This window comes from Pimephales promelas, chromosome 2 (genome assembly GCF_988280905.1).
Source record: "Pimephales promelas chromosome 2, fPimPro1.hap1.1, whole genome shotgun sequence".
Lineage (NCBI taxonomy): Eukaryota > Metazoa > Chordata > Actinopteri > Cypriniformes > Leuciscidae > Pimephales > Pimephales promelas.
In genome coordinates, this window is record NC_142770.1 from 38853192 (window position 1) to 38867251 (window position 14060).

The 14060-nt window shown below is 37.8% G+C and overlaps 1 protein-coding gene across 3 annotated transcripts in view; it reads left to right on the forward strand.

Annotated features, from left to right (window-relative positions):
- LOC120469877 (protein NLRC3-like) overlaps positions 1–14060 on the forward strand; it is a 57456-nt gene that overhangs the window by 41620 nt on the left and 1776 nt on the right. For 2 of the 3 annotated variants that reach the window (XM_089122318.1, XM_089122319.1), the window contains exons 7-9: positions 6976–7149; positions 9868–10041; positions 12010–12183. In XM_089122318.1, coding sequence (XP_088978444.1) covers positions 6976–7149; positions 9868–10041; positions 12010–12183 — 522 coding nt within the window. The remainder of the gene's footprint in view (positions 1–6975; positions 7150–9867; positions 10042–12009; positions 12184–14060) is intronic. The other variant, XM_089122322.1, reaches the window with a different exon arrangement.

Genomic DNA, 14060 nt, shown 5'->3' on the forward strand with positions numbered 1-14060 from the left:
TGTTGTTGGCCAAGTCACAGTCAATGACAAGGTTGAATTGAGAATTCTGTAGTTGATTGAAGCGCTCATACTTCAGATCTATTTTGCTATGATGTTACTGTTATTAGTGGTATGTTGAGAAATCAGGGGCCCTCTGATTTTCCAACCACCCCAATAACAATCAGAAAGTTTAAACATTATGAATTTTTTTTTTTTTTATGCATTGCATTGATTTGTGACTGTAGCCATTAATATGTGTTTCCAGTGTTTTTCCATGAGTTTGCAGGGTGTGGTAATGAATAGCGTGTGCTATGTCATGGGATCAGCTTCCCATCGTTATGTGTGTGAAGCTATCCGGATCTGTGAGTGTGAAGATGCACAATAGATCTTTAGTGAAGTGACACTATCAGACTCTATGTCATCTTCATCTTATGATGTGTAGTGTTCAGTCTGGATAGATTTGATTCCAGGTGATGATGCCGTGAGGGTGTTGTGATGGAGGAGTGTGTTCAGTCAGTGTTCATGTCTAGGAGATGGGTGGAATCTATTGTATAACAATTTTGTTGCAAATTTTAGTTCCAGTTCTAAACTGGGAGGCCATCTAATGTAGTCATGTGTTGTTGTGGGATGTAAAGGCCTCTTGAATCGTCTTTTCACCCATCTCCCGAATCTCAGGTTACGTTCTAACAATCGTGAAGGCCGGCCGTCCCGGCCTCCGTCCTCCGAGGAATTGTAGAAGTTAACCTGACAGAAACAAACGCAGAGAGAACCACAGTTAATTTTGATGTTTTCAACAGTTTCAAATTCAGACATGTGGACATATTCGTTTGCTTGCTACATTATCATGTCCATTGCAATTTTAATTCCAGCTGTCACATGAAACCGAGTTTCATTGACCAGGTCTGAATTATTGCTGTTGTTGCTTCAGTGTGCGACATCTAAAACAACACTGCTTGCTGTGTCCCAGCATTAGAGATCCCAGTCTTCGGGTTTTAAACTTCAAATTGCTTTCATTTCAGCCAGATCTGTGTGCATGAATTATTTCATGGTGTCATTCACACATTTGTTTAGTGATGATCTCTCGTTACCTCTGATGTTTAGTTCACACCCTCCTTGTAAATTTTCTTCTTTGGTCAGTTGGCAATTACCTGTGCCACACCACACTTCAGTGAGTGTTTTCCGCCCTTTTGGCACTGGGTATTGGTCAACGAAATCGAATTGTAAGGATTAAATTCATAGTTCTCAAATTAATGCCTGAGAGGTTTCAATTTTCTGTTTGCTAGTTTTCAAATATATTTTCTTCTCATTTAGTCTTTTTAAATGGCCATTTTAACGTTTGATTATTCTTTTGAACTCTAAATTTTAGTTTTATCCGTTTAGATAAGGGAATCTATATCGCTCCGCAGTACTTCCTCGAAGCCCGCGCGACACACCCCCGTCAGTTTCAATAACCAATTCAGAGGTAATTTGACATAATATCTAAGATCTGCCGTATTCACACGTACAATCAGAGATATCTTTATAAGTCCCTTTGAATGCCTCCTCTAGAACTTAAATCAATGTATTACTATGGTAGGGACGAAAATGACCACCATGAAAGAAAACTGTTTATCAACTCAACGTCTCTTAAAATGGCTTCAGGTCAAACCCCGCAGTCTGAGAACCACGCACGTTTATCCAAAGTAATCATTAATTTAGAACAGAGAATATGGGCACACCCAAAACTAGGTTGATTAATCAGTGTTTGCTGATTCTAGTCGGAAATAACTTGCCCCGCCAATTCAAAGACCCCTTGAATGCCTCCTCTAGAAATTAAATCAATGTGTCACTTTAGTAGGGACGATTGACCACCAAGAAAGAGTATAGTTTATCAACTCAACATCTCTTAAAATGGCTTCAGGCCAAGCCCGTGGTCTTTAAACCACGCACGTTTATCCAAAGTGATCACTGACCTAAAACAGTGGATATGGACACACCCAAAACTAGGTTGATTAATCAGCCTTTGCTGATTCTAGTCGGAAATAACTTGTCCCCCCATTCAAGTACACTTAAAATGGTATCGGATATTAGCCGTCGCTAATCTGACGCGAAAGATGTGGAAATATACGAATCCAATAATCTAGGGAAAAACCAGCCTTTCAGAGTCATTCAGAATTAGTTCAAACGTAACCATTTACAAATTTTGTATGCGAAAACAGCTCCCATTAAGTGGAGAGGTAAAGTCTATGTCCTATAAAGCTTTGAATATGTTACCATGGCGCCTTTTATATACTTGTATTACTCCAGCATGTTACAATGTTTTAGAGTTTATCCTGCCATCGTTTTTACAGACTCGCCACATTGAACAGCTCCTGCAATCAAGCAAAGTCTTCTAATTTTCTGCAACCAGGTTGCATATCAAATACTTTAGAGGTTTGTTTTTTAGAGAAATTTAAATAATTTAGTTCCATCTGTGTTAAAGTTTTTAAGCTTTCAAATGCAATGTATAGCATTCAGTATTATCATTGATCTTGCCTGGAAATAATATCATCCTGTTTTCGCCAAATCTGATGTGAAAATGTGGAATTATTTTGTTTTCCGAATATGAAAAGTATTTTTGTCTCAAATTCTTCTCATTCTTTTCAAGAATGAATGAGCATTGTGAATCACATTATAACCACATTCAGCATAGACACACACACGTTTAATTCAGTTCACACAGGATACATGGCCTTAAATACAACATCAACAGCCTTTACCTAAGTGTTCCAAAACACTTACAGTAAAGCAATCCTGTGTTTAAAGAATAAACTTACATTTAGCCTATGTGCACATATAGTAGCACAAACAACTATACAGTGTGTTCTGTGAGTGCGTTACATTGTGTGAAGCACAACCCCAAATTTGAAAATACAAACTATTGCATTATTGCTTTTTAATCCCATCTGTGTTACAGTGGAAGCTTTCAAATGCAAAATAAAGTTTGTCAAGATTAGTTTATGTTTATTCTAGAATATCATTCAATGTGGCCTAGGGCCCGGTGGGCTGGTCACACAAAGGGTTAAGCGTTTGAATGCAGTATGTTTTTAGCATTAGCATTAGCCTTTTAGAAGCCGCATGGGTTTAGCGTTAGCATCATTGTTTAAGCAGCATGGCTTTAGAATTTATAGTCTCGTTTTGGAAGCAGCATGGGCAATACTAGCATTTATCTTAGCCTCGTTTTTTCTAAACAGCATGGAAAACTAGCATTTAACCCTGCTACTTGGCGTCTTAGCCTGTAAATCATATCATTGTGTTTTTCAAAGTTTGTTTTATCATAAACAATGCATTGATCTGCCTTATTTATAAAATCACGTGTTTTCCGATCGTTTACAAACTTAGATTTTTATTTCTGTTGTTTGTCGATTCTCTTCACGTTGCTGGTTTGTTTCAACAAAGCCATTACAATAATGAAGACAAACATGCAAGTTTTGTTTTATAGCTCCTAGAGTAACGTTAAGTCTACCCGAAAATCATTTGAAAGATGTTATTTCAAATTTAGGTTTCTTTTCTTTTAGCCTAATCAAACAAGGATATCTTTAAAATCTATTAAACAAGGGTTTTACACTTTTATCTGCGCGCCGCGGTCGTTATCATGTCCTCACGTTTTAGTTTCGGACTAAAAAGGGCTTTCCGACCCGCAACCATGGCAAACAACATTTTCTCAACACTTTTCAAAAGATTAGAAAAAGTTGACTTACCACAGTGGCAGAAGAAAGGAAGATGTTCAAACCTCTTGTTGATTTTAAGATTCCCGTACTTTGTTGGAAAGGACGTTGCTCGCGAAATCCATCTGTTGCGATCACGGAGGCGTGTCACCACTGTAAAAAGGGCCACGAAATCGACCCAAATTGAGGAATTCGATTCGTGGTGAAGGTTTCAAGCACGTTCCGTCTTTTCCAAGCAAAGTGAATTTTAATTAAATGCAATACATTTAATCTTATGTATTAACTCGTTTCATCTGACTCCATAAAATGAAAAGGGTTTATCAATGATTTCTGTGCATCGTTTAATAAGTTAATGCTTGACTGTTCCTTTTAACTCTAATGAAAATAAAGTCAAAGTCTGTTAGAATAGCCAAATATAACAATTTATTATGTCAGGTAAATGTGTCATTAGAATTCCACAAGATAATCAGAGCAAACCATCAAATGTTTCAAAGAACAAAGAACTTTACCCAACATATTACATGAGCTGAGCCTTGAAGACACAACATCATGGGGTGATCTGAATACAGAAAGGCAGCCTCGAACTCTTGTTGCATCTCCCTTTATAATCAGACCTCACCTGATATGTAAATCACCAGGTTTCAATGGAAAGTTACTGAATCCCCCTACCATGTTTATCGGGGGCAGACCATTTGCTTGGTTGTAATTTGCATTCAGACAAGGCAGAAGGTGTTAACTCAAAGACCACACTCCTTTGTGTGACAGTGATTCCTAAACTTCTTAAAAACCTTATTACCTTTTCTTTTATTACTTTGGGAATGAGACATTATTACCAGTCACCCTGAGACCATCAAAATGATTCTAAACAATCCTTAAAGATTATCAGATTCACATTAAAACCATATTCTTGTGTGAGCTTTCAGTATCATTGACTGAGAGAGTGAAAGAGAGAAGATGCAGATAAGATGTTCAGAGAATAGGGGGTAGGGTGTCAAATGTTAATTTGCAAGCAATGCCTTTTGTCTTTAGAGGCCACTGGTCAGATATTTTCTCTTTAACCAGTTTTTCCAGTCTTACAGGTCATAAATGTTAAACAAATGATACAAAAAATAATTAGGCAAACTAATATAGTTTTGTCTAATTTCACCATTTTGAACTGAAAATAGGCCTATGTAACATGTAGCCTAGTGTAATAGTTTAGGCTACTGTCATTGTGAGGGGACAAGAAACATGAACAAAGCCGTTTTCATCATGTTAGACACAGGATTAATAATGAATGTGTACATATTGAGAATAAAATATAAATTGTAGCCTTTAGTAAATTAAAGCTGAAGCTGTTGTCATCGATTTTTTTTTTTTTTTTGCCTTCACAATATCTTAAAATGCATGTAGTTTAGAGAAATCCCAAATTTTCTCGGGGAAACCCCGAACCCCCCAAACTGCCCTGCCTCAAATTCAGGACCATAGTGATTATAAAACCATGTATTTACAAATAAATCATGTAGCAGAGCTACAGAAAGCGTTTTTCGGTAGTGAATATCTTTTAAAACGTCTTTGTCGTTGTGGAGAGCGCAGTGCATGGATGGTTGGCAACAACAGACACCACGGAAAATTGGACCAGATTTTACTAATAATAAAAGATAAGCTTTTAGACTCACTCACTATTTTTATAAAAAATGATTTAAATGCTGAAATATAGGAGGTTTATCTTTTTATAACGCCTTTTGTTTCTGTGAAAAATTATTTAAAGGCTGAAATATGTGAGGTTTGTTTTTTATAAAACCCTTTTTTTTGGTGAAAAATGGTTTAAAGGCTGAAACATATTTACTATGTGCCTAGGGGGTGGGCCGGGGATGGCAGGGGGTGGTGGCAATGTAAGTATCTGGATATTTTCCGTGGGCGAGGGTTTCGATTACCTCTCTCTTTTTTGGCCATACATGTGTTTGCATCCCTGTACAAAAGCGTTTGATTTAGTTGATCATTATCTGCTCCTGGATAAATTATACTCAATTGGCCTTTTCCTCTTCTGTGGTTCAATTCATATCTACATCACCGTCGCCAGTGTGTGTCCTTCAGGGGTAGTCAGTCGAATTTTACAGGTGTAGATAAAGACATACCCCAGGGTTCTTCACTTCATCTTTAACAGTTATATATTTTCTAAAATAACATGGATGGCCAATATAATTCAAGAAATTAAATAGATGTGGCAGTGAACACCAAAAAAAACCCTCCTTACCTTTCCACAAGGAAATAGAACTGAATTAAAAACAGCTCCACCCATGTAAAGAAAGCCTGACTCACACAGTGAAACACTCATAGAACACAGCTCCCCCCTAAGGCTGGGAGGAACATTTTACATCATTCCTACATATATGCTAACACTACTGCCCCTTGTCTACACTCTCTCGATGTGGTATACAACAGCCTGTGCCGATTCGTCCTTCGCTGCCCCTATAGGACACATCACTGTGTGATGTATGACCAGCTGGCCTGGCTTGCACCCTCAGCCAGAAGACAATATCATTGGTTTCAACTTATATTTAAATGCATTTACTTTAAATAACCAAATTATTTATCCCAATATTTAGTGCCTTTTAGTTCACAATATAATCTTCGTCACAACGAACAGATCTTCTTTACCTGTCCCTAGAGTAAAGAGAAAAACTGGGAATTATGCTTTCTGTAATGAAGCCCCTCGTGACTGGAACAGCCTTCCTGCATCTATCCGCTCGCTTACGTCTTTTCCTCTGTTCCGAACTGCTTTGTTAACACATCTTCAGAATACTTGTCTATGTTTCTAGTATTTCGGATTTAGCATTAATTTGTGTCATGTTATCCATGGGTGTATGAATGTGTTTATATGTAGAAATATACATATCTAGTGATGTCAACTTTGTCAGTTTTATTTGGGATTATTGTGTGTCTCACTTAACACCACTCTCAAAATGCTTGACTTTTAGAACATCATCATGCTGGTTTTAAGGTCAAGGTTAACCATCAAGGTTTTATTGTTTAGTGGTATTCATACCACAGTTTGGGAACCACTGTGATTTACTTTATTCTATCTGGGTAGTGGGGGATAGTGAGAGCTTGTGTGTGTGTGTGTGTGTGTGTGTGTGCATTGAGGTTTTTCTTGTATCCTGTATACTGTATCTACTCTGTTGTTTTACTTTTCTTTACTTTTCTAAATATTACTGAGGACCCCCATGAAAACAAGATGTTTCATCTCATGTGGCTGATCCTCTAATAAATGTTTATAAATAAATAAATAAATAAATATAGGCTTAATGTGTGTCATTGTTCTCTACAGGTTGAGGGAGTGTGGAGTCACAGATGAAGGTTGTGTTGCTCTGGCTTCAGCTCTGAGATCAAACCCCTCACACCTGAGAGATCTGAATCTGTCTGATAATAAACTAGGAGACTCAGGAGTGAAGCAGCTTTCTGATCTACTGGCGAATCCTCACTGTAAACTGGAGTCACTGGGGTAAGATCATCTCTACCATAAAGACTCTGAGTGAATAAGGATTAATATGTAGATAGTGTATAGGATATATGTTTGGCGTAAGCCCCGTCCGGTGGTTCAGCGACAGATTCCTGCTTGAACCGTCAGATCCTGCCGGCGGTAGAAGACAGCGGTGAGGAGTTTCCCTGAAGAGGAACATTTACATCGCACTATATTATTATCCCACAAAACACAGTAAAAGCAACAGTTAAATAAACCGGACGAACTACAAACCAGACAACAGATGCAGGATACAGTGAAGAGGGTTTTTAAAGCTTTCTGATCTACTGGCGAATCCTCACTGTAAACTGGAGACACTGGGGTAAGATCATCTCTACCATAAAGACTCTGAGTGAATAAGGATTAACCCTCCATGCGCCACAGTCGAGTTTACTAGACAAGATGCGTCACTGAATAAAACAGCCGATTTTCTCCAATTGGGTGTCAAATTTCGTTCGACCTCCCCTCCACTGGATGGCAGACATGTCATACTTCATCCCCGAATCAAAAAAACATAATTTTTCTATACAAAATGTTCGAGTTACAGTGCATTGAATCAGTGCGATCAACAATGGAGCTAGTATGAGAGTGAGCCATTTCATCAGAGTGTCTCAGCAATCGTGGTGACAGTATTGTGGTGGAGTCTGTCTATTATCACTGGGTATGTTAGACGAGGTCGAAGTGTTCATAGTACAGATAGGGGGCAACGTGAAGGCAGGGTGAGGAGTCGCAAAAGTGTGCATACTACATACCGCGCTCGTATCATCTCACTCATGATCTGTGCCTTGCCGTCGCAAGTGATCTTTTGAACTAAACAGGTTTTGTCTACTTGTGTTTGTGTGTCATATGAGTAATATGTATATATATATATATGTGCTGTGCCTCATACATGGAATTAGAGTGCCTACTGTATGTAGTAAATGGAAAATCTCTACAGCAAAAGGCCAACCACTACATGCATACGGTTTGTTTTACCATTTATTAGTAATGATTTACACATCAGTTTGTTTACTACTTACTATATACCTGAGCATTCAGTATTGTGCAATATAGCATACAGAAGGTGATGGACATTTTGGGGGGAAAGAAGTGCTGCATTTTATCATTTAAACATCTGACTTTTCATGAAAATGCTCTAATCCAAGATTGCTGCCACCATATGATGTCATAATATGCAAATTAGAGGGAAAATGTCATCCCTACATAAACTTTTGGTCATCCTTAATATTTCTCTAATTTACATAATCTTTTTTTCACTTTTAAGATAAAGCTTTTTGAAATTAAGATGTCAAAATCAAACGTTTTAGGAAAAAACCTCTGGCGCCTGAAGGGTTAATATGTAGATAGTGTATAGATGCAGGAGGTGGAGATTTATAGCCTTTTCTCACAGCATTGGATATAATTACACTAATTAATTTGATGGTGGATCCAGAAAGGTTAAATAGACAATCACCAGAGACACCTGGAGACTCACCGCTGTAACATGCAGAAGACTCTGACTGAGAGTTTGGGGAAAGAGACTGCAACGGCCCATGCCAACACAAGGATAATATCAGAAGGACATTACATGTAGTCACACAATGCAGACGTTCAACATTAACAATTTAAGAACAAAGGATAATTTGCACGGTTTGACATGATATGATAAACGATCGTTAGATTTAATCAGCGCGATTTACTGCAATGCTTTTTTCCCTTAGTTGGTCTCTTTCACTCTCTCTCTCTCTCACACACACACACACACACACACACATGAGTACAAGTAGTGAGTTGTTGTCATAAAGCACAAAAGCTGTGGGGCTAAAAATAGAAAAAGAGAGATGGAAAACGAGATGACGTGTCAAGAGATGCGACAGCAGATAAATAAGATAATAAATATTGAACATTTATAATATAATGTATGATTTAGGCTATTCACATAACACGACCAAGAGAGCTGTTTTGATGAATATTATCGTATCATTATCGAATTTCGGATATTATAGTATATTCAGTGTTTTGAATGAATCGTTTTGAACGAATGACTCTCTTATTAAGACGGTCACTTGCCGCCCCCTACTGGCGGTTTAGTTTCATGTTTGAAAGTATTATTTAATTCTTTTCTTGTATATTTAAACATTTATTTAAAACATTAATCTCATAACATTAGTCTATTTATTGCAGTTGCAATTTTGCAGTGTTTAGACTATATAATATAATTTGATTGGTAACAGCCCCATTTATTATTTTAACTGAATTTATTGATCAAATGTAAGAATTTGACATGAAAGATGATGCATACATTTAATAAGGTAAAATTAAAGCAGTGCCTTTCTAAAGGTAAATAACGCCCTGGGGTAAATATAACACACTGATGAAAATATTGCTTCACAATACATTAGGCTATTTTTACCCAAAGGATGTGCAGTTGTAATGATTGTTTGTTTGTGTGTGTGTGTGTGTGTGCGTGCGTGTGTGTGCATGTGTGTGTGTAATGGGTGGCGCCAACACTGATATTGCAAACCCCTCAGCAAATGTGCAGCTGTGCCCATGACACACACACACACACACACATATATACCTCTCTATCTCTCTCTTTCTCTCACACACACACATGAATATGAAATATATATTTCATATTGACAGCATTATGTTATTTATAGTTTAAGTGTTGTGTTTATCTCTGGATATAGGCTTAATGTGTGTCATTGTTCTCTACAGGTTGAGTGATTGTGGAGTCACAGATGAAGGTTGTGTTGCTCTGGCTTCAGCTCTGAGATCAAACCCCTCACACCTGAGAGATCTGTATCTGTCTGGGAATAAACTAGGAGACTCAGGAGTGAAGCAGCTTTCTGATCTACTGGCGAATCCTCACTGTAAACTGGAGAAACTGTGGTAAGATCATCTCTACCATAAAGACTCTGAGTGAATAAGGATTAACCCTCTAGGCGCCACGGTCAAGTTTACTCGACAAGATGCGTCACTGAATAAAACGGCAGATTTTGTCCAATTGGGTGTCAAATTTCATTCGACCTCCCCTCCACTGGATGGCAGACATGTCATACTTCATCCCCAACTCAAAAATCATAATTTTTCTATACAAAATGTTCAAGTTACAGCACATTGAATCAGTGCGATCAACAGCGGAGCTAGTATGAGAGTGAGCCATTTCATCAGAGTTTCTCAGCAATCGTGGCGACAGTATTGTGGTGGAGTCTGTCTATTATCACTGGGTATGTTAGACGAGGTCGAAGTGTTCATAGTACAGATAGGGGGCAACGTGAAGGCAGGGTGAGGAGTCGCAATAGTGTGCATACTGCATACCGCGCTCGTATCATCTTACTCATGATCTGTGCCTTGCCGTCGCAAGTGATCTTTTGAACTAAACAGGTTTTGTCTACTTGTGTTTGTGTGTCATATGAATAATATATATATATATATATATATGTGCTGTGCCTCATACATGGAATCAGAGTGTCATAATATGCAAATTAGAGAAATATTAAGGATGACCAAAAGTTTATGTAGGGATTACATTTCCCTCTAATTTACAGAATCAATTAATTTTTTACTTTTAAAATAAAGCCTTATGAAATTAAGATGTCAAAATCGAACGTTTTACGAAAAAACCTCTGGCGCCTGAAGGGTTAATATGTAGATAGTGTATAGATGCAGGAGGTGGAGATTTATAGCCTTTTCTCACAGCATTGGATATAATTAAACTAATTAATTTGACGGTGGATCCAGAAAGGTTCAAAAGACAATCACCAGAGACACCTGGAGACTCACCGCTGTAACGTGCAGAAGACTCTGACTGAGAGTTTGGGGAAAGAGACTGCAACGGCCCATGCCAACACAAAGGATAATATCAGAAGGACATTACATGTAGTCACGCAATGCTGACGTTGAACATTAACAATTTGAGAACAAAGGATAATTTGCATGGTTTGACATGATAAGATAAACGATCGTTAGATTTAATCAGCGCGATTTACTGCAATGCTTTTTTCCCTTAGTTGGTCTGTTTCACTCTCTCTCACACACAAACACACACAGACACACACACATACACGTGTAAATAAGTATTATTTAAGTTTTCTTGTATATATTTAAACATTTATTTAAAACATCAATCTCATAACATTAGTCTATTTGAAGAGTTCAGATGCAAAAGCCTCTAAGTGCCATTTGAAATTTTCTTCTTTAATGATGATTTTTATCAAACTTGTATATTTAAGTTCAGTGGTTTCACTTAAATGGCAATGATAATTACCTATTAATTGTTATTTAAGTGAAATTACTGAACTTAAATATACAAGTTTGATAAAAATCATCATTAAAGAAGAAAATTTCAAATGGCATTTAGAGGCTTTTGCATCTGAACTCTTCATTTATTGTAGTTGCAATTTTGCAGTGTTTAGACTATATAATATAATTTAATTGGTAACAGCCCCATTTTAACTGAATTTATTGATCAAATGTAAGAATTTGACATGAAAGATGATGCATACATTTAATAAGGTAAAATTAAAGCAGTGCCATTATAAAGGTAAATAACGCCCTGGGGTAAATATAACACACTGATGAAAATATTGCTTCACAATACATTAGGCTATTTATACCCAAAAAAATGTGCAGTTGTAATGATTGTGTGTGTGTGTGTGTGTGTGTGTGTGTGATGGCTGTGCCACTGACACACACACACACACACACACACACATACATATACTTCTCTCTCTCTCTCTCACACACACGCATGAGTATGAGATGTATATTTCATATTGACAGCATTATGTTATTTATAGTTTAAGTGTTATGTTTATCTCTGGATATAGGCTTAATGTGCGTCATTGTTCTCTACAGGTTGTGGGAGTGTGGAGTCACAGATGAAGGTTGTGTTGCTCTGGCTTCAGCTCTGAGATCAAACCCCTCACACCTGAGAGAACTGCATCTGTATAATAATAATCTAGGAGACTCAGGAGTGAACCAGCTGGAGGATCTGAGGGATGATCCACATTATAAACTGGAGACACTAGAGTAAGAATAGTTCTTAACAGTTTTCATCATCATATTTTCATTTAAAGTTCAAATCTCTGTTTTACTTGTTTTACTCGCTAGAAATAATAATAAAGGTTCAAGTTCAGTAACAAACTAGTGTGTGTGTGTGTGTGTGTTAGGGGTTGAACGACTTCAGATTTTTTGAAGTCGACTGTTATGACATCAAAGTCGAGTCGACGTCGACTAGTCGCTGACGTCATTCATAAAAACACAAGAGATGAGACAGATTTGCAACATGCCACAATTTGCAATTAACAGAAAGTGACGCTGACAGCTCATAATGGGGCCGTTTACACCTGGAGACTATGCGTTTTTACTGATCTGATTTATCAAAACGATTCCATTTACACCTGGTCACATAAATATGTTTCGCAAAATGGATATAAATCCGATTTTCAAACAACGCGCTATATGCAGATTTAACGGAGTTCTCATCACCGGTAGCAACAGTAATGAGCTTTTTTTATCATCAGCTAATTTCAAACTCAAAGACCGCACTGAGAGAGACAGCACTGGTAAGATAATTTTGTTTCTTTACTTTTAACGAAGATGATTGTGTGTTAAGCGTCTGTGACTTACTTTCACTTTGATTTACTATAGTTTGCACGTTGGCTTTATGGATAGATGCTCAGCTGCGGTGCGTGTTATAGCTTCATCATGAAAATAATAGCATAGGCTGCTCTCACGCGTTTTATTTCAGCATTTTTGGGAGAAGTCCAATTTACATATGCGATTTCAACAACCAGATGCATGTATGTGTCCAGTTTCGTCTTTAAAGCGTCCCAGACCTCCTCATGAAGTGGTTTGAGCATAAATCCGTCTCCAATGCGTTTCGGAGGGCATTTAGCTTACACCTGGTGTTTTCACGATCGGATAGCAATCAGATCACAGAAACAGGTGAAGTGGCCAGATGAAGCTAAACAGCCCGTTGTTTACATCATCATTTAGGATGAAAAGAAAAAAAAAACTATAAATTCACATCTGCACGTTAGTGATGGATCTAAGTAATACAAAGTAATATTCCAATTGATTGCGGGTGAATTAGAAATGCATTAATATGTTTAAATAAATATATGGGGAAAAATAGGCTGTTTGAATGATTTTAAAAGAGACTGCTTTCATTTCCCGGTAAAACAGTGAGCGTGCGTCATGCTTACTTTCGTTTTCAACAATATAGTGGTGCTACGTTAGTAAAGTATTTCCATACGCTTTATGTACCAATGCTGCTTTCTTGCTGCAATGACCCTCTAGGCTCTTCATCTGTTGTCGTCTGCAACGCGGCCATATACTATCAAAATTAGCGCAATCATATAGTGTCACATGATCAACGCGACTAGTCGACGTCAAGCTAAAAGCGTCACGGCATTGCATTAAGGTCGACTAATCGACTAGTCGGTTCAACCCCTAGTGTTTGTGTGTGTGTGTGTGTGTGTGGAGATTGTGTCTGAGATCATCAGATAATGAGTCTTAAATTCAGCTTCAGTTTCTGTCGGTCTCTGGACTTTAAACTGTTTAATATGAGTGTAATTCTGCTCATACTGTTGTGACTGATTGTGAGAATAATATGAATGTTATGTTCATCTTTTCCCCTTGAACTGTCTCTATAGGCATCTTTACACAGCCGAGTTAAGGCTGCTCTAAAGCGGCTCTGTGTCTGCTCAAAGTTCTGTGTAAAGACACAATGCCGCATAAAAGCAAACTGAGAATATGCCGGCCTGACCCGCCTCAGCCGCTAGTGTCAAAGATGACTCTGATATTGTTTTGGTTCAGTGTAAATGAGCGCCAACTTGTGCCGCTCTAAACTATGCCATTGTCATGACAACCAAACGCGCGGCGCGACAGTCAAGAAGCGGAAG